Source organism: Mizuhopecten yessoensis, unplaced genomic scaffold, assembly GCF_002113885.1.
Source record: "Mizuhopecten yessoensis strain PY_sf001 unplaced genomic scaffold, ASM211388v2 scaffold5193, whole genome shotgun sequence".
Lineage (NCBI taxonomy): Eukaryota > Metazoa > Mollusca > Bivalvia > Pectinida > Pectinidae > Mizuhopecten > Mizuhopecten yessoensis.
Window position 1 is genome coordinate 147,666 of NW_018405926.1, and position 23,006 is coordinate 170,671.

General features: G+C 34.4%; 1 protein-coding gene across 1 annotated transcript in view; it reads right to left on the bottom strand.

Annotated features, from left to right (window-relative positions):
- Nucleotides 1-991: 991 nt before the first annotated feature.
- The window catches only part of LOC110450367 (basic helix-loop-helix transcription factor scleraxis-like), a 26,885-nt gene continuing 4,870 nt past the window's right edge, over nt 992-23,006 (bottom strand). Inside the window, exon 2 of the mRNA XM_021497849.1 lies at nt 992-3,876. Coding sequence (XP_021353524.1) covers nt 3,817-3,876 — 60 coding nt within the window. The 3' untranslated portion in view covers nt 992-3,816. The remainder of the gene's footprint in view (nt 3,877-23,006) is intronic.

Genomic DNA, 23,006 nt, shown 5'->3' on the forward strand with positions numbered 1-23,006 from the left:
TTGTCCTTCCGGTTGTTTTGATATCGCCTCAGATGCTGTTGATGATGTCCTTCCGGTTGGTTTGGTATCGCCTCAGTTCCTGTTGAAGATGTCCTTCCGGTTGTTTTGGTATCGCATCAGTTCCTGTTGATGATGTCCCTCCGTTTGTTTTGGTATCGCCTCAGTTCCTATTGATGATGTCCCTCCGGTTGTTTTGGTATCTCCTCAGTTCCTGTTGATGATGTCCTTGCGGTTGTTTTGATATCGCCTCAAATGCTGTTGCTGATGTCCTTCCGGTTGTTTTGGTATCGCATCAGTTCCTGTTGATGATGTCCCTCCGGTTGTTTTGTTATCGCCTCAGTTCCTGTTGATAATGTGCTTCCGGTTGTTTTGGTATCGCCTCAGTTCCTGTTGATGATGTCCTTCTGGTTGTTTTGATATTGCCTCAGTTCCTGTTGATGATGTCCTTCCGGTTGTTTTGATATCGCCTCAAATGCTGTTGATGATGTCCTTCCGGTTGTTTTGGTATCGCCTCAGTTCCTGTTGATGTTGTCCTTCTGGTTGTTTTGGTATCGCCTCAGTTCCTGTTGATGCATTTTTTTGTATCCAGTACAGGTTAGGATTCTTATGCCTTAACTGTGTGGTATTTGTTTTCCCAAATGGTAGCCGATTTCATGTTCACGGCATTTGATGAAAAGAAGATTTAATGCTTAAGTGACAACATTGTTTATGTTGCAAGGACGTAAATAACAACAACAAAACCTCATTTTGTTCACAATTAATTTATTCTGTAGTTCAATAATTCAAGGCACCTTCGTCAAAGTATACACACTGAAAAACATTTGAGAATATTAGTTCACAAAATACTTTCAACAATTTTATCAATATTAAACTATATCTTAATGATAGTGACAAAAGATTATGTATACTCTGTAATTAATTTTATTTAAAAAAGTAGGAAACGCTAAAAACAAAAACTGATATTTTAGAAAAATATTATAAGAGTTATTTCCCTTATATCATAATAATGCTCCATTTATTTTAACAAAGAGATAAAAGGATATGCAGTTATTATTTCAAATTAATCTAGTACATCAATGTTCAAATAGGTGTTACGTGTATATAATGCAAATTGAAGTACAACCGTTAATGAAACAGAAAATGAGTATTGTATATTTAATACTTAGATGAATAACTATATCGTACAGCATCTCATCCTTGATATATCTGCACCCCTGGAATATGTCATAGCAAAGCTGAAGGCTCAAAGATAGCTGTTTTATGGGTCTCAGATAAAACAAACCTGGCCAAAATTGCTCGGCTGATACCTGTCCTTTGAAGATTACAGGTGAGCGACACCCGACTTCAAAGTCAATCAATTTGTATCGTTACGCGACCGAAAGATTCTTTTGATGTACTTCAAAGAATCGAACAAGTCTTCTTGTCCCATCAACACGGTGATGCACACTGAGCCTTCAATTTTGCTATGACATATTCCAGGGGTGCAGAGAGCGAAAGTGATTGTAACCCCTGGATATCGAGGATGTCAACACCTGTGATAGAATTTCTCAATTCTGGTTTACATCTTGTAAACTACAAATATTCTTAAAACAACAATTCCAAGACAATACAATTTGGTTGTTACATTAAGGTATTTATTGTACGACTCTTGATAAGTTTAACTCCATAGATTAAGTCAACGAGCACATGTACTGATGGCAAAATACATCATTTCCTTAAGTCGGTATGAAATGTAAGAGTCATATGATTTCTGATAAATCACATGTAAAGCATCACCCCTGTTGACGTCAGAATTAATTAGCAATTCGATTGTGCTGCCAATGCATGCCAAAGACAAATGTTCCAAGGCCAAAGAAAATTAAGTATGTTTCCGCTATCATCCAAAATTGGGTAGATAGGTATTTTTTCTTGTTTTGGAAAATATGTCTGTTATGCTAACAGTGCATATCACTATATGTCAATACAAACTTTAGGGTAGGCACAGTTTCTAGGGTAAGTAGGGCTAGCGCAAACACAAGATTTGTTTTTATTGGCGTGATGTTCCCATACAAAATTTATTCACAAAACAGCGATTATTACATGTACGTGCAATTTCGGCCATAGGGTTAAGCATTTCTTCAAATCCTTGTCAAACTCCCTGGACCTCGATTAATGAAAATCAAAATCAAATAATATAAATGAATTATGATCTTAACTTGTTATAAAAGACAATCGGCATATTGACATGTACATGAACAGCATGGTCCGGGCTTGTAACATTATGCGTTAAAACGTTTGTTGAAGTTGTTTGTATTAAGGAACCTGATCTGTGACACTATCAGTATTCATTTAGATATGACATACTTCATTTTTTCAATCAGAGTGCAAACTAGAATGTCGGATTATACTTCTAAGTAATAAAACGTCAAAGAAGGCATCATTTACACACAACTAAAAGCCGTCTCCGCGATGTACTTAACTCATTCAATCCTGGTATTTCATAATGAACTATTCCAACCATTGAATTGGAAGAGTTAAATGTGTCTTCAGGGTTGAATGAGTTAATTTATGACAGATATACATACTTTAGTAGTCTTTGTGATGTTTAACAGTTTAATGTTACATCAGCCTTTTGTATTTTGTACAGTTCATAGAGGTATGAAATAGGGATTTTTCCAATGTTTATGCAAGTATGCATGTTTAAAAATTAACGTGAAAATAATGAGGTCTAGTAAAAACTCATTTTTGCAAAACTTGTTATATAATGATGATAATTTAACATTACCACAAATATAACGATACAAAGAAATAATGATAAACTGTAGATCAAGCATTTCTTTCTCGGCGAGTTTGGTTTGTGCAAGGGGAGACAATTCACATGATCGACAATGATCTATTGAAAATTTTGGATTTGAAAGTTCTTTAAAGTAGTTTAATGGAAAACAAAACAGTCGTTCATACTAACAATAACAGCTGTTTTTTGGGTCACGTGTGCTACTATTAGTCAATTACAGAACTCGAAACAGAGCACAAATCAGATTTTGAATTATGTATATATAACTACAAATTGATGCAGATTACAAGGTGCCGCCCTACCAATGTTTCCCCGTGTCTGCCGTCCTGACATCTACGAAATCATTTATCATTCTGGTGTTGGTAGAATCCCAATGGCTGATTGGCTCTTGTTAACCGAAATATGAAAAAAACCCTCTTCTAATGTGAAATTGGATTGGGCTGATTACAGCTATTTTAAAGTATACGTTTATTGATCTGAATGTCATGATTGTATTTGTAGTTTTTACTGCATAAAAAATTGAGACGGAAATGAGATTCGCATCAAGTCTCTGATATACAAAATGTACATTTTATTAATGGAACATATGCAAACTTAGACGTAAATTTCTAAGAGCAATCACGTTGGCACATAAATAATATATATAGATACGTTTCGCTGAACACTGTTAAGTTGAAAAACATGATTTTATTTGCTTTAGTTGAACTTGTTACTATAAACCCCGTAGAACCGAGGTATGACGTATTGATGACGACTGTGATTATATATCATACAGTTCTTGTTTTGTTTTTACAAATTGCCATCTTAATTGTTGATCTAACAGTGACAATGATTCGAAACGAAATACTGCGTGATAAAAGACGATCAATGTCAAAGTGTCCAAATACGTGTTTCTATTTTACTTCGGCAAATATTAATAATCTTAAGCTTGTTCAGATGGATAGACAAGTTCACAACGTCGTGGTGTAAGATATCCGGAACCCTAAAATCTGGCTCCCGAGTCTGTTTGCATATTATAGTATCCCTTGAATGTTTTCACATCGTCATCTGCGGACCTGCATTCCAGGCCGGACATCTTTGTACATACAGCTCTCGGGCTTCATCTGGAAAATAAAAAAAGTTCCTACGCTGATCATAGTCGTAAAGGAAGTTTTTAGATGTTACAACGCATGGTTTTAATGGCGTGTTGTATGAAACTAGTCTTACCCTAGCAATATCAGATATCCGGAAATAGCAATGACGAAGCGTTCAAATGATAATGTACACTGATCATACACCCAAATGATGACTAGATCACGTAGGATGTTTTAACTGTATGGACATGTACTACCGAAACAGCTGCATCACATAATTATTCAATGAAATATCAAAAAAAAAAAAAGTTTTGCCCTGAGAAACTCGGGCTAACCAATTATTTTACAATGACATATTTTTTTTTCAATGGAAACAAAAATATAAATACTCAATATTTCTAAAAGCATATATTTCAACACATCTCAGATCTGACTGTACTGATCAAACGAATCACTGGTTGATATATGAATTTTATCTTGAAAACACAAAGGATGGTAGGAGAAAGCCCCGATCACTAACAAGACAATACAAAACCCTCATAGAACTATGTAATCGGACAAACAAATATGATGATAATGAAACATAAATAAAATTCAGATTCAAAAAATGTATTGACAAAAACGTAGCTTATAACAAATATATAATTTAATGATAAACGAAATGGGTACGGACAATTCTATTCTGATTTGACAATGTTTGAGCTGCATGCCTAGTTTATGAACAAAATGGATTCGTGATGGACTTATTTTTAGTATGCTCATTAACTGTTCAGTGACACTCCATCACCTCTGTAGTCAAGCTAACTTAAGCCCAATAACACTGCAGCACCTCTGTTGTAAAGTTAACTTAAGACCAGTGACACTGCAGCACCTCTGTAGTAACGTTAACGTAAGACCAGTGACACTGCAACACCTCTGTAGTAACGTTAACTTAAGACCAGTGACACTGCAGCACCTCTGTTGTAAAGTTAACTTAAGACCAGTGACACTGCAACACCTCTGTAGTAACGTTAACTTAAGACAGTGACACTGCAGCACCTCTGTAGTAAAGTTAACTTAAGACCAGTGACACTCCAGTACCTCTGTTGTAACATTAGCTTAAGACCAGTGACACTGCAGCACCTCTGTAGTAAAGTTAACTTAAGACCAGTGACACTCCAGTACCTCTGTAGTAACATTAACTTAAGACCAGTGACACTGCAGCACCTTTGTAGTAAAGTTAACTTAAGACCAGTGACACTCCAGTACCTCTGTAGTAACATTAACTTAAGACCAGTGACACTGCAGCACCTTTGTAGTAAAGTTAACTTAAGACCAGTGACACTCCAGTACCTCTGTAGTAACATTAACTTAAGACCAGTGACACTGCAGCACCTCTGCAGTAACGTTAACGTAAGACCAGTGACACTGCAGCACCTCTGTTGTAAAGTTAACTTAAGACCAGTGACACTGCAGCACCTCTGTAGTAAAGTTAACTTAAGATCAGTGACACTGCAGCACCCCTATAGTAAAGTTAAATTAAGACCAGTGACACTGCAGCACCTCTGTAGTAAAGTTAACTTAAGACCAGTGACACTGCAGCACCTCTGTAGTAACGTTAACTTAAGACCAGTGACACTGCAGCACCTCTGTAGTAACGTTAACCTAAGACCAGTGACACTGCAACACCTCTGTAGTAACGTTAACTTAAGATCAGTGACACTGCAGCACCTCTGTAGTAAAGTTAACTTAAGACCAGTGACACTGCAGCACCTCTGTAGTAAAGTTAACTTAAGATCAGTGACACTGCAGCACCTCTGTAGTAAAGTTAACTTAAGACCAATGACACTGCAGCACCTCTGTAGTAACGTTAACTTAAGACCAGTGACACTGCAGCACCTCTGTAGTAAAGTTAACTTAAGACCAGTGACACTGCAGCACCTCTGTAGTAAAGTTAACTTAAGACCAGTGACACTGCAGCACCTCTGTAGTAAAGTTAACTTAAGACCAGTGACACTGCAGCACCTCTGTAGTAAAGTTAAAGTAAGACCAGTGACACTGCAGCACCTCTGTAGTAAAGTTAACTTAAGACCAGTGACACTGCAGCACCTCTGTAGTAAAGTTAACTTAAGACCAGTGACACTGCAGCACCTCTGTTGTAACGTTAACTTAAGACCAGTGACACTGCAGCACCTCTGTAGTAAAGTTAATATAAGACCAATGACACTGCAGCACCCCTATATTAAAGTTAACTTAAGACCAGTGACACTGCAGCACCTCTGTAGTAAAGTTAACTTAAGACTAGTGACACTGCAGAACCTCTGTAGTAAAGTTAATGTAAGACCAATGACACTGCAGCACCCCGATAGTAAAGTTAACTTAAGACCTGTGACACTGCAGCACCTGTGTAGTAAAGTTAACTTAAGACCACTGACACTGCAGCACCTCTATAGTAAAGTTAACTTGAGACTAGTGACACTGCAGAACGTCTGTAGTAAACTTAATTTAAGACCAATGATACTGCAGAACCCATATAGTAAAGTTAACTTGAGACTAGTGACACTGCAGAACGTCTGTAGTAAACTTAATTTAAGACCAATGACACTGCAGCACCCCTATAGTAAAGTTAACTTAAGACTAGTGACACTGCAGAACCTCTGTAGTAAAGTTAATTTAAGACCAATGACACTGCAGCACCTCTGTAGTAAAGTTAACTTAAGACCAATGACACTGCAGCACCTCTGTTGTTAAGTTAACATAAGACCAATGGTACAATTATGTTTATGCTTTGAAGCACATATATTGTATTATAGTTCTGCCGAAGGGTCGGATGCAGTTTTATTTGGTAAGTGTAACTAAACTAAACATCCAGAAACAATATAATAACATTACCATATTTGTAAAATGTGTTATTGTTCATGATTTCTGTTAACATTACAACTCTTCTACCTTCCCCTGTTATGTATCCCTATTCACGTCCCTATCCCTAAGCTATAGTTGTTAATGTTGATTAACAATAATTACAATAATTGGAGGTTCTTATATACCGCTTTATCACAACCTAGTTCGTAGGTCGTCTCAAAGCGGCCTTTGCAACCAGCCAATATCTTTATCAACTCCCTGGGGAGCATACAGCCGGTGCTGCCATCTCGGCGCTCACCGCTACCATTCAACAATTTTTGCTCTACCCAACCACGTACTCATTTACAGCTCAGTAAACTGGAATAAGCAGAGTAAAGTATCTTGCCGTGCCGTGACTCGAACCCGCAACCCTTTGGTCACGAGCCCGGCGTCATACCACTAGACTATCGTGCCGTGCCTCATGCTATGAAAGGTAAAAGATTAATTTAAGTGTATTAACACTTGTTTCTGTCTCCAATTCATTTATGTTAAATCATGTTTGTATTATGTATTACCTATGTAATGTAAATAAAACAAAGTTTATACCAACATTGGCAGGCTATAAAACATTTACAATTTATATTATATAAATCAGCAGTTCTCTCAAAGAAACGTTTGTTGTAACAAACATAATTATATAAAACTAAATAATGCAAATGTGTCTATACATGTTTATGCATCAATTCCTCGTATTATATTCATCTAAGGACACTTGCTTCTGTTTTGGACATTTGAGGTAAATTAACAATAAATATGCCACCGTTAATAAAATATGGAGTAAAAGTTTAATCAAAAATAAATATTTTGGTAAGAAAATGTTTAGCAATATATCAAATGTCAATTAAGTGTATGCAAATCTAAAACGGTTCTAGCCTGGCACAGCACTAACAATGTATATTTCAATATAAGTCGAGTTGTAACGGTGAACTGGAATTTAGCGACTAGTATATATGTATTTTTATATATTAATAGATAGAGGGAAAACATTCTACGTGTAGGGTTTTCACGGCCTAAACTTTGGAATCACTTTAATAATAAAATGTGGAATGTGCATGCGCGAGATGATTAAGCACATAAAGTAATAATACACTTTATTTTCGTGCAAAGTTGAAATATAAAGTCAAAACTCGTACTGTGTACCTACGTACATTTTAAAGTGCAAATACAAAGACCAAGTCATTAAATTCTTACAGTGTGGTGTACAGATGAATGTAAATTAGACATCGAACACTATGTCTATAAACCTAGGATAAACCCTTTGTTCCTCTCTCAACACAATCCATTGTCACAAGTATTAAACATATTTTATAACATTTGTATAACGCAGTAACACTTTCTATTTTACTATGTACTGTAAGAATTTGATTTAAAGGTAAGTAATTATTACATTTATTATTATGTTAGTGTACATATTTCTTCTTGCTAACAATATTAATGGTCATTGGTTATTACACAGCCTTACTTAAAACATATTTTAAGCTTTTAAAAGTATTTGTAAATTCAATGCATTGTATTGTACTGCAGATATCATTTGTGAATTTAGTATGTCATAGTTCAATACAATACATCATATAACATTCAATATATTGAAAAAAGATTTTAATGAAACTTAATTGTTCCAAATAATACCTTCCTTACAAGTGTTTTTCTACTGTTTGCTTTAACACCAAGATGCCTTTCCCAACTTATATTGTTTCTACATACATTTTGTAAAGTTAAGTAACGCTGATAGGTCGTAACTGGACGAAATAACCACGTGACTCAATATATGTTCATTTCGTTTGACTCTCTATATGTAAAGATAAAATGATTCAATAGGTGTTCCCTTCTATACATTTTACATGGTATTTCTTTAGATTATATATTAAAGGTTTTAATAATCTTGACCATTGCTTATCATTTTTATCTACCTATCATCAATAGTCAAAACAATGCTGAAGACCGTTCATTGTGAACAAGCTAAACTAACATGATTCATAACATATATAAAACCAACTTATTTTCACTGTGAAAGTATACAGACATGTATTTACAATGTGGACAATAGGGTAACATAATTGCAGGCGGGGAAAAAAACACTCTTTTCTAACGTCAGAAAAAAGTCATGTTTATATAGTATTTTACGTCATCAATAGGAAAGAGGTTACACTTATCACAAACAAGACATCATTGTTTTACTTTGTTTTGACATAATCATAGTGTTTAACTATAGGTATTACTACTTTTGATATAAATACCATTGTTATATGGATTCAACAACATTGTTTTTAGGAAGAAAGTAGGAGTACTTTGATGAGGCGAATACCAGAGCCAACATCAACAATAGCAGAGCAAATTTACAGAGAACAATACATCTAAGACTAGTCATCACATACATAACGAGTACCATGCAATTAGAACGGTTCTTCACACACATAATCACGAATATGGTAATGTTAAAGCTAGGAGCCTATACACACAGCGCCATGTACAAGGTAAATTAAGTTAGCAAGAAGATTGTTTTTTTTCCTTTTCCTTATCCCTAAGTACTTTAACAGCGAGCAGCTGTTCGGTTCTTTGTGGAAAAACTGCAAATCTGTGTAGTATATAATACGTGCCCGATTTTTGTGATTCCCTCCGTGTGATATTCTTTCTCAAAGTCATGACCTAAGGGAACACCTTTCCCATTTACAGCTAAAGTATTTAGAATGTACATCATTGCAAAGATGAACAAAACACATTCACAGGGGAAAGCCCTTTTATAATGATCGATGAATTTTACAAAAATTGAATTACAATGCATCATACAGCTGTTTCGTTCTATTAGGATTCATCGGTGACCTAAAAAGGTCTTAAAACACTGTTGTAACATAATTCATTGATTTCAAAGCATATTATAAATGCTCATCATATTTCAAAATAGATCTCAATATACTCATCCGCGACTTCGTTAATCTACATTTAATTTCAAGAAATGTGACCCTTCCATATATTTAAAGACGAATCAAACCCTAAAGTCAGGCAGAATTTTAATTGAATTGCGTTTTACGTAAAACCTTTGCAGCTTAATGTTCGATAATACCTTTACCGTTATAAGGTTAAAAGCATTAGATGTTTCTGTACGGAAAACCCCTTATGATATTTTAACATCAAGCTTCACATAGAGTTTTAATGGATATAGTCAGCCCTGATGCACTGGCAAGGTGTTGGTTAATGAGGACGTTTGAGTTGGTCAAAATACAGGACTTGCTTGTTCCACGAAAATCTTACAACGTCCCAATGCCCTGCATCGTTTTACTAAATGTACATGTAACTATTGTTTTGGCTGATTTCTTTTTCCTCCTGATTGGAAACGGAAGATTAACACATTAACACAAATATTACTTTTACACAAACATGTGATAATATTAAAAAAAATCATGCTATATGTATAAAAATAGCTCTTCCAATTTATTATTTCTGCATTAATTTTGTGGTGACATCTCTGTCAATGGGGTTTGTCCTCTTTCAATAAATACGTTAACCTTGCAAATAAAATACCACTGCCAACTAAATCCCTTTGTTTTTTCCGTACTTCACTAGATGAGACGCGGGCGAGGCTAGTACACATGGAATCGATCATAACCGATCGCGAGTGTCTTTTTTCAGATAGAGACATCGCTCTCAAGAATAGTGAAAGGGTTGATTTAGCTCGTGAAAGGTTTTTTTCTTTGTGCAGGAAGTAAAGTAAAATCAGACCATGGACATTTTGGATTCTGGCACCCCTCTATCAGTCCTGTTCCCTCTGGTTTGCCTCAATCAACCTTAGTAGCCTCTTTTTATATACTCAAAATCGTTTAGAAACTGAACTTTGTATAAAAAAAACCATATTACTTTGAACATTTTGTTGAAATATGATATGCACACTCTCCTGAACTGATATATAATGTGTCAAGTTTGTCTTTTTTTCTTCTTTTTATACAATTGCCCACTCTTCCGTGATTTGATTGGATGTTGTAAGTCATAGAGTGAGAGAACAAATACAATTATATCGCGTTGCATCAGAGTTTATAAACATTCAAGTAATAACTACATATAATTGATAGATCAATATAAGTAATGATCTTAATGTTGATATCAATACCATCGAAATGTTGTGACATAAGCAAGCTTCTGTGAAATAAGGTATTTTCGTGGGGCTCGAATATCGTAGCTTTCCGTCAAAACATCGTTTTGTGGGTACATGAATTCTTGGACTACGAATACCCTCCTAAAAGGAACATTTGATTTATGTCAGACGTGTAAATACATCGTGTACCTATGAATGGTGGATGAATGCTACATTTACCCACGAAATCAACGAAACATGAACCCCATCAACCCATCCCGAAAAAACATGATTCCACAGTATTATTTACGCGATAAATGTATCTGTTATGCATGCATTATCGCCACAGAAAGAAGTAAAGGGAAACTTATAAACTTGCTTTAAAAATACGAACAGTCTTCATTCCATGTGGAAATCCCACTAGAGGAGCGTAAGTGCTGGTACAATTATCATCTGGGGCAAAGATGATAGCATAAATGAACACGCATATAATAGTTTTTAATTAGCAGTAAATCGGAATGGAAAGAAATTCCAAGCAAACAAACAAAAACAAAATTATGGGGACAAATTATAGCAATGAGATATTAGATTTTACAAGAGTTGATAAAATTAGTTTTGTACTGATTGGTGGAAAATTGCTTAAAATACGTTATAATGTCTGAATTCCTGTTAGCATTGTTTTGAACTCCGCGTGTTTCAAAACTCTCTTCTCCTTTATACACAATACATACTGTGATAAAGTTACAATTTATGATTCTGAAAGAGTTAATATTTTCTCGGGCCCAAATAAATCGTAACAATGACAGAGAAGCTCGTCAGACTGTTTCTATCAAAGTGCACACGTGTGGAACAAGCGCAGTCGAGCGTGACGCCAAGCATGAGCTCTCTAAAGTTTGGAGGGGCGTAAAGACACAGTTGTCTCAACAGCTGAAACCAAAATTAATGACTTTCCCGAAAGAACACGATGTTTCTCGACACAACTGTGTGCACGGCGTTGTCCGGGTAACGAGATGAAGAAGGTGATTGATATGCTCTCATTGCATATCCTCACTCACTAATCGTAAAAAGTTATGTTTTTTTTACCCGTTTTATAAATGCTTGATAATCGTCACCTGTGGCAGACAGTCAGTTTCAAATATTTGTGTTTGCGCGATTTGTATTTTCCAAAATGACAAACGTAGTATTTTTTATCTTGTTTGTTGTAATTTATGTATATACGTTATAAATAATTGTTTTTTTTAGTCTTATCTATCGCCTGTTGTTGTTACTACAGAATGCGATGCAGCGTGCTCGTTGAAATGCTTTAAAATGAAACCGGAGACAATAAATACTGACTCTATAAATTACCATGTGTATACAGGATCCACTCATAAAACAAAATCAAGAAAGTATATGTCTGTGATTGTAACGAGAAATAAGAAACACAAACGTTTGTTGAAATACTTAGATGAAATTCGATCTTATAGAGCCGATACCTCAATCTCCTCTATCGTTATCAGATCGCACCGATCCTTCAAAACAAACAAGCGTTTTCTTTCGTTACTCGGTTCATTTCGTTGTTTATAAGTTCATGTTACTTGATAAAGTCCATCAAAACCACAGAATGCTTCCATATGTTTATCTTGATGTCTGTAAATCACTGAAATGTGTGTTTGGAGTTCTTGTTTTATTTTTGATGCACAATGGATGTAAAAAAAATAATTAGAAAGGAATACAAGGCAAATTGTGATCCGGGTATTCAACACAAACATCATTTCAGCACTCTTAACTTAATATGACAATAACATATCCGGATATTGAACAGATATAACATGGCAAACACTTTACCTTAACAAAACAATAACAGATCCAGATACATGTATCTAACAGAAAAACTTTCTTAAATACTCAACCTTAACAAGGTGACACCGGATCCAGATAGTACTACCCGATAGAAATAGCATGTAAAACACCGCACCTAAACAACACATGCTTACCAGCCCTACGTCTAAAACATCCCTTAGTGTTTAGTTAAAGTGAAGTTCCTGATCCACAGAAAAACTTGATTAAATATAGACTGTCTTGGAATGTTGTCACGATGTAGCAATAGGTATGCTTACAATGAAGTCAATGACTCGGAACATTACTATCGAGAGAAAACTTTGAACGCATTGTACAAATATAACAACCAAACTTTATTTTACATCATTGCTCGGTGTACGCATAACTATCATTATGTTAATACAGGGCTTTTAAATGAGTCTCAACTTTAAGCAATTTTTAGAAGTGAAAATTATCTTTACCAACAAACTTTTTGGGTCAAAACACGTCAAACCCACATTTCAGTTAAAACCAAGTGTAAAGAGTAAAAAACGGTCAAAAACACTCTTTAATTGTTTACCACTATTCACTTTTAACAATCAACTCCTTTGGTAAAAACTCGTCAAATTTCCATTCATAATTAAGAATCACAACTCATTTCGAAGTGTTTGAAACATTTTCTAATGGGTCTACTGAAAGTTATGTACTGTTTACATTGAACTTGATAAATATTTACTGTCATTTTTTAAAATTTACAAGTGTATTTTGAAGATTTAATAGATCATAAAGTTATGTTGTTATTAAACATCGAAAGAGAAGTATACATTGCAGGCCTTGTTTCTGCAAATGGAGTAAAGGAACCATTGCTGATACGTTTTAATAAGAGAAAGTACACCGAATTTATTTTAGATTATTTTCGAGACGAAATTTGTATAACTATATTTAAAAGGTTTGATCTACAATGCTATTTGAGAAAACCATTATACAATTTCAATTTCTATTTATCAACTACATGTTTTATGCGTATACCAATTAACTTCCTAGGATAGAATTTTCATTTTTGCGATTGACATTACTTTAGTTGGTTGAAAAACTTTTATCATGACTTAGAAAATTTAGTTATTATTTACGTACGATAATGAAAATGTATGCAAGTGTGGAATTGGGAAGGAGAAATAGGGTAGTGTATGCTTGTCAGAAACAGTTAAATACAAATATGACTATGATATAACTTAAACTCAGTTATATATTACAAAGCATGCGACATAAGAAATGAAACAGATATATAACAGGCTTAATAGCAAAGATTCCTTTTCTGAAAACGTGTGAAATGTACTTGATGCTTTAAAAGAGAGACATTTTCATAAAAGAACACGAAGCCATTCGTTAATAGTATGGCGATTTGTCTGTTTGGAAACTTTGTGTTGTTGCACATGTAAAAGCTTCATAAATATATTTATACAAACTCAGTTATTCACTTTTTTGCTATGAAGTAATGTGTCACAAACTTCTGATAAAATTTTGTACGACAGCAAAATATGATAAATAGAATTATTCTAAATTAAAAGAAACAGTACAGGCGTAACAACTAAATATATACCTTATCTAACAACTTAAGTTTGTATTCAATTAATGTCGATGACGAATATCATTTTTTCAAAATTCGTATGTTATTCTGATATTCTTATTAAACTTCTAAAAATTCCATGTTAATAGTCCAATATAAAAAAAATTATCCGAATTGAAAGATTTATTTAAAAAGTGATGTAAATAAGTCAAAGGAAGTACAAAGATCAAACAAATAAGAACTGGTTAGACGTGAGGCAACAAACGAATTTAATTAGTTACACTTTCCACAATGTGTTATTCTTGTTCTATTATGTTTTTTTTTTTAATTTAATGTGGTTATAGCGCTTTGTTAACGTTGTATAGTACGTGTTACATTGTAAACACTATATTTATGAAACAGATTTGAAATTATGAAGATGTTGTTTTAGGTGCAGTGTACCCTAAATATTTCAAAGTTTACTTTCGCCTTCCGGTGTAGTCGCCGTGTTGCAGTGATCGTTCTAAATGCTTAATAGTAATAAACTTATAACAATAATTTATATTAAAAAAAGAAAGATATCCCATTTATGAACTGGACAGAATATGAATCCTATATATTAGTATAACATAATTCTAATAATATATTCGTTTTTGCATTAATAGAGTTTCATCCATGTTGCTCCCATTGAAATACGTGTAGTACTGTGTTCCTAGACATCAAGTTATTGTTAATATGATGACAATAGATCTGTCTGACAACTTGTACCTAGACATCAAGTTATTGTCATCATGTTAACAAGAACTTGATGTCTAGGTACGAGTTGTCAACCAGATCTATTGTCATCATCTTAACAATAACTTGATGTATAGGTACAAGTTGTCAGAAAGATCTATTGTCATCATGGTAACAATAACTTGATGTCCAGGTACAAGTTGTCAACGAGATCGATTGCATCATTGTAACTATAACTTGATGTCTAGGAACAAGTTGTCAGACAGATCTCTTTTCATCATATAAACAATAGCTTGATGCCTAGGTACAAGTTGTCAGCCAGATCTCTTGTCATCATATAAACAATAGCTTGATGTATAGGTACAAGTTGTCAGAAAGATCTATTGTCATCATATTACCAATAACTTGATGTCTAGGTACAAGGTGACATACAGATCTATTGTCATCCTATTAACAATCACTTGTTGTCTAGGTACAAGTTGTCAACGAGATCGATTGCATCATTGTAACTATAACTTGATGTCTAGGAACAAGTTGTCAGACAGATCTCTTGTCATCATATAAACAATAGCTTGATGTATAGGTACAAGTTGTCAGACAGATCTCTTTTCATCATATAAACAATAGCTTGATGCCTAGGTACAAGTTGTCAGACAGATCTCTTGTCATCATATAAACAATAGCTTGATGTCTAGGTACAGGTTGTCAACCAGATCTATTGTTATCATGTTAACAATAACTTGATGGCTAGGGACAAGTTGTCAGACAGATCTCTTTTCATCATATAAACAATAGCTTGATGCCTAGGTACAAGTTGTCAGCCAGATCTCTTGTCATCATATAAGCAATAGCTTGATGTCTAGGTACAAGTTATCAGACAGATCTATTGTAATCATGTTAACAATAACTTTATGTCTAGGTACAAGTTGTAAACCAGATCTATTGTCATCATATTACCAATAACTTGATGTCTAGGTACAGGTTGTCAACCAGATCTATTGTTATCATGTTAACAATAACTTGATATCTAGGTACAAGTTGTCAGCCAGATCTATTGTCATCATGGTAACAATAACTTGATGTCTAGGGACAAGTTGTCAGACAGATCTCTTTTCATCATATAAACAATAGCTTGATGTATAGGTACAAGTTGTCAGAAAGATCTATTGTCATCATCTTAACAATAACTTGATGGCTAGGGACAAGTTGTCAGACAGATCTCTTGTCATCATGTTAACAATAACTTGATATCTAGGTACAAGTTGTCAAACAGATCTATTGTCATCATGGTAACAATAACTTGATGTATAGGTACAAGTTGTCAGCCAGATCTATTGTCATCATGGTAACAATAACTTGATGTATAGGTACAAGTTGTCAGACAGATCTAGTGTCATCATATTAACAATAGCTTGATGTCTAGGTACAGGTTGTCAACCAGATCTATTGCATCATGTTAACTATAACTTGATGTCTAGGTACAAGTATGGCATACGTGATAACAATATAGTATGCCATTGTACAATATGCATCCTGTTGTATTTGACTATTATTGTATTCATGTATCATTGTAAATGTAATATACTGTATATGATGACAATATATCTGTCAGACAACTTGTACCTAGACATAAAGTTATTGTTAACATGATTACAATAGATCTGGTTGACAACTCGTACCTAGACATCAAGTTCTTGTTAACATGATGACAAGAGATTTGTCTGACAACTTGTACCTAGACATCAAGTTATTGTTAATAGGATGACAATAGATCTGTCTGACAACTTGTACCTAGACATCAAGTTGTCAGACAGATCTATTGTCCTCATGTTAACAATCACTTGATGTCTAGGTACGAGTTGTCAGACAGATCTATTGTCCTCATGTTAACAATCACTTGATGTCTAGGTACGAGTTGTCAACCAGATCTATTGTCATAATGTTAACAATAACTTGATGACAATAGATCTGGTTGACAACTCGTACCTAGACATCAAGTTCTTGTTAACATGATGACAATAGATCTGTCTGACAACTTGTACCTAGATATCAAGTTATTGTTAACATGCTGACAATAGATCTGTCTGACAACTTGTACCTAGACATCAAGTTATTGTTAATAAAATGACAATAGATCTGTCTGACAACTTGTACCTAGACATCAAGTTATTGTTAACATGATGACAATAGATCTGGTTGACAACTTGTAACGCCCTGTTGTCCCAAATGCTACAAACAAAATCAGTTATTGACTTTGATGCTACATGTATCATGTAATGGCTACTGTATCAAACTAGTATTACAATTGTTCACGACATTAAGAATTAAAATATATAAAATAAAATTACAAGATGTTTTAGTAAGATGCTTAACTACTAAAAATTACCTTATTTGACAGCGTGATTGGATACAATGCAAAACATGCATATTTGCATTAGCCGTTCAACTAGAAGGAGTCAAATGCAAGTCATTGGAATATTCCGTGTCTGACAGACAGAAAGCAAAATCTTGTCTGACATTCGGAATGCTTACCAATGTTTGGTTCAATGATATTTAAAGCTTAAATCCGAGTTTCGACAACACTTTCAGCGCCCACAAGAATCCCAAACATTCAATCAACATCGGTTTGCTATACAACAACGCATATCAGGGCTTCAATCTTAAACTTTATTTATGTTTGAATAATAGATTAAAACGACATCAATCAAACGCTTTCGAAATCGGAACCATTAAGACGTTTACACTATTGAGACCAGGTGACACGTGTTTTTACCAAGATAAATGCATCACGGGACACCGAGAGTAACACGATCTGTTTACTTACAATACCCGGGATTAACTAAGCTTCGTCCAATCTCGGGGAAAACACTAGCTTCGCCTAATGGTGTCTGAGATATGTCAAAATGCCATTCGGAACAGATGGAGAGTAAGCGGATATGGCTATCTGTCATTCTAAACCTTTTGTAATGTGAACGAAATTACAAGAAAGAATCCGAACAAACAACTGCAAATATTCGTTTTGGTAACGGTACGAGAATATAAATGGCTATTTATGTCAAAATACGAATAGCCAGTTGATTTATGCTGACTTCTGATACGAAATGTTTCAGTTTGCCCTTTGAGCGGCTGCTCTCGTTATGTGTGTTGTCTTGATAGCGTCATTTCAAGCGAGTTTCTTTTGATGAAAGGTGTGGAGAATTTTTTATTACTATCTTTAAAAATACAACTGTTCCATGGGTATGTCAAGTCACAAACGGCGTATGCTATGCAATGAATGACAGCAAGATTTTATCTGAAAGACCCGGATAATTGGAAAATTAGATAGGACCAGCCAGTGCTGTCGATTGGATAAATAAGAAAGTTGTATATTACCTGGAAATAGTGGTAAAGCACGAGGCGTTCCAGAAACACTTATCATCGTATTATACGTCATCAGTAATGCTGGGAGATGTCTTACATGAAGACATTACACAATTATTGGCCGTTGTTAGGGAAACAAGTTTCCTTGTTTCCCGAAGATTAATTAATCCTGTTTCACGAGGGCGAAAGGGAAATACATATTTTACTTGTGCCGAAATAATACAATAATCAAATAGTAAAGCTGATTGGGTTGACGTGTCATTGTTGTCGTCCACTTCAGCCATTCGAAACTAGGTTGTGATGGCTCTTGACTATATTTTTTCTAGAGAGGCTCCGAATGAGGGAAAGATTCAATGTGATTGTAGAAAGATTTTTTTTTATGTATAAAATCGTATAATCAGTAAAAAAAACACTCTAAATACCTGGTATGAAAGCACCTGCTTAATTTATTTAAAACAAAAATTGCTTTCTTGTTGCCAAAAGTAAAACAATAAAAATATATTTTACGGTACCACGTGGCTGTTTTGTTCATTTATGACTTACTAATCAGTGGTATTAAAAGTTAAGAGTATAAATATGCAGAATTTCCCAGACAGGGGAATTGTGAGTATAAAACATATTACAGGTACCACGTTAGACAAATACAACAGATTCAATTCAAATGTCTTCTCAAGTTGGACTCAATGGTCCTTCAATGACGGAATATATTTCACATTGCTTGCACAAATTCCAGAATCTGCTACAAACTAATAAAAACAAATTCAGCCTTGTTTCAAGATCAACTCAATTCATCAAGATATGAAATCGACCAAAGCGAGGTTCAATCAACAAGATTAATGAAAGTATTTAAAGCATCATTAACTTTTGTTTGTTTGTTTGTTTGTTTGGGGTCAACGACCTTGTTGTAACAGCTAAGGTAATATGAGGACAGGTGCAAGGGAGACACAACCAAAAAGACAGAGTAAAGAAGTGAGAAAGAAAAGAAACTCCATCAACATTACAAAGTTTAAAAGATCGAAGGGAGTAGTATATCAAGAGAATACCGCAACCAGCAAATTTCATGAAGGTCCTTCGCCGGATACCCACGGTTGATTTCGCTTCGGTACTGACTCATCAGTGATGAGTGAATACCGAAGCGAAATCAACCGTGAGTATCCGGTGATGATGAAGGTCGTGCCTTAAACCAAATAGATTGCTGAAAATAGAAACAAACTCATGAACTGGAGTACATGTCAACTCAACCCAACACATAGAAACCATATTTTTTATACTGATACAATTCGGATCTAATTTCACTTTCATGTAGAAAAAACAACACACGACCCGGGCAGTGAAATAAAATTGTGTGTCCATAATTTGACCTATAGCTGGCCACGCGGAGACCGGTAAACACCGGACAGAATGTTGGGGCCATTTCGGTTCAGCCGTCATATTCATCAACTTTAGCTCTCGTCCAGAACTAAATAAACACTAAAGTTGATGTCCAGTTTCTCCTAATGACCATCGAGGTATTTCGGGTCATGACCCCTGAATGGTAAGTGAAAACGACCCTAGTGTTTGTTGCATTGCAGTTTTGTTTCCCAGACTTGAGCTGTGGTCAGAGGCTGTGATCAGAGGCTGTGGTCAGCGGTTACCGGACACATACATCATACAAAGAGAAAAATACTCAGGATTCACTATCATGTACTAAATAGTGTAATGATATGTTTATATATGTTATGTAGACGTAATACTATCAAACCTTTAAATGAACTTTAATGAATATGTCTGTAAGACATGGTATTAAAAACTTCTAAACCACCAAGACATGTACTAATAATCAAATAGGCTTTCACGCTTAACTTATTATATATTAACACATACTACTTCCATTTAAGGATACTGCTTTGATCATTTTAAGTATATGAATCAGGAACATCTAATATTTTATTTATTTATATTTTGAGCAGACGGGAGCGGAGAAAATCACAGTATGTAAAAAAAACGGTTTCACTGAAAACACTTTATACATGTAATGAAACAAAATAGATAAATAATCTTTATTTGACGTCATGTACATAGTCAACAACAACAACAACAATAAAATGTAATACAAATCACTTCCCAACTTCTCCAGAAAATACTGTTATCAAATTATTGGAAGTGTATGATTTGAACGATACGATGACTGGATTGAAAATCATGTTAGTGTCGTTTTCGAAACAATTGAAAAAACCCATTAGAAGTGAATTATATATATGTGCTGTATAATGGGGGAATTTCACTGCAGCCAATGTTTCGCCTTTTTTTCGCATATGTCACATAAGATAACAAAAACAGAGAGGAAGGATAAGGTAAGGTTATTTGAATCGGTCGAAGTTACATTTCGTAACCCCCACCCCCTGTCGCAATCATTATAAAATAATCATAATTAAAACAACGTCGAAACATCGGCTTCTTTTCTTTATTATGACCTGGAAGTTAATATCACTGTCAATACCGTTAGATGTAACATTACTACACTATGGCAGTGTATTTTGTTGTTCTTTACTGTTCTACTAGATTGTATTTATTCGTGACATACGTTTCATCAGTGCGATACAATGTATGTAACTATATTATATTCTGTTACCATTCCATGTAACGTACGTCATAGTATTATTATCATTGTAATATATACTATTGTTATGATTTCACTGTATCATACCTTACGATGTTGGTGTATTTCAGGGTAAAATGTGCATCCTATTGAATTTGACTATTATTGTATACATGTATCATTGTATTTGTAATATGCGGTATTGTTATCACGTATGCCATTGTACAATATGCATCCTATTGCATTTGACTATTATTGTTTACATGTATCATTGTAAATTTGTAATATACTATATTGTTATCACGTATGCCATTGTACAATATGCATCCTATTGTATTTGACTATTATTGTATACATGTATCATTGTAAATGTAATATACTGTATTATTATCACGTATGCCATTGTACAATATGCATATCATTGTATTTGACTATTATTGTATACATGTATCATTGTAAATGTAATATACTGTATTATTATCACGTATGCCATTGTACAATATGCATATCATTGTATTCGACTATTATTATATACATGTATCATTGTAAATGTAGTACATTGTACTATTTGTACGTCATTGTATGTCTACTCTCCGATGTGTCTTACACAAGGAATAAAACAATCTGAATCTGAATCTATGTATTTTAATTTTTCAAAACACGTTTGAGTCGGTGTTTATGAACATATAGATCCTCTATCGGAAAATAAACCTAATTTAGCTTAACGTATTTCTTCAAACTGATGTAAATTGACTTCAACATGACTATCGTATTTACAACTTTAAAAAAGTATGTGTGTTACGCTATGAAAGCATTGTGCTGACGGACTGCTATTTAAGGAATGATTTTTATTTTTTCAACATTTATGAGGTCATAACAACAATGGGTTTATGGACATATTGAATGAATCGCGTTAGCGATTCATGTAAAATATGTCCAAAAACCCATTGTTGTTATGACCTCATAAATGTTGAAAAAATAAATATCATTCCTTATATTTACATTGACGAATCCTTTCAGTGGATCGATATAACAACGAATAAAACAAATAAACAGGGTTTGTTCCTGCTTATACACGGGTGCAACGCAGTGGCGAGAACAGTGTTTTTTCGCGGGGAAATGTGACACTATCGTGAGAGATCTTAGCAACCGTCAACAACAATAACACAACAAAATGTAGTTCCATATTCAATGTTTATTTGTAGCACAGGACACGTGAATACGTGGATATTTCACAAAGCACAGTTCAATAATATTTTAAGATGTAAGAATTAAGCATCTAGTTCGGTCGTTCCGAGTGAGTAGTTTTTGTAGTGTATTACTACGCAGTGTGATCAGGTTACTATCAGTTCCCACGTGCTGAGATTCTATGAACACCTGTGTTATGCATTTATGAATGTAATTTTTGTCAATGGGTCTAAGCATACAGAATGTAAATATATGCCAAATGCGAATCGCACAAATATTTCCCCTTTAATTTCTGATAAAGCTGTGAACATTTCAACTGAATACTACTTACACTTATAAATCTCTCCTTTTCATAAATAAGTTTTAATAAATAGCAAGTGCAATATTTTATCAAAACAATATTTATCTATTTTACGAAAGTTGGTAAATGTTATACTGAGTACCCGTAGTGGTCAATTTAACCCTAATTATTGATACAAAATGAACGTCAAAATGAGCAAATACTTATTCATATTTTAAAACCACACTTTTGCATTTTAATGGTTATTCGTTTTTATTTCGTCTTATTTGCCAAAAAAAACCAACAGTATTTAATAACATTTTGTTTTCATTTTTTAACACGAGCCGTATTTTCCGGGCCAAAATAAGTCCTGTCGTGCCGGGCAACATCGAATATCAACACATGTAAACGGTTTGACATTTAAATTTGAAATTTCTGATGTGTTCTGTCAAATACTGTAGAGCTACTTGTATCAATCGTGACAACGTTTAACAAACGTGTATTTCACTAAAACACCAACACACACTCTCTCACCAATTTTTATTCCCTTCTCTCAACAAAATACCGCCCTCCTCACTTTTTTCCTAGTTCTGTTTATCTCCCGAAAACACCAACACACACTATCTCCCTCTCCATTCATTTGAACATCTCGTCTCACATCTCGTCAAAACACGTATACATGTACCTCTTGAGGATCCCTGTTCCACTGCACTGTGTCCCCCCCCCC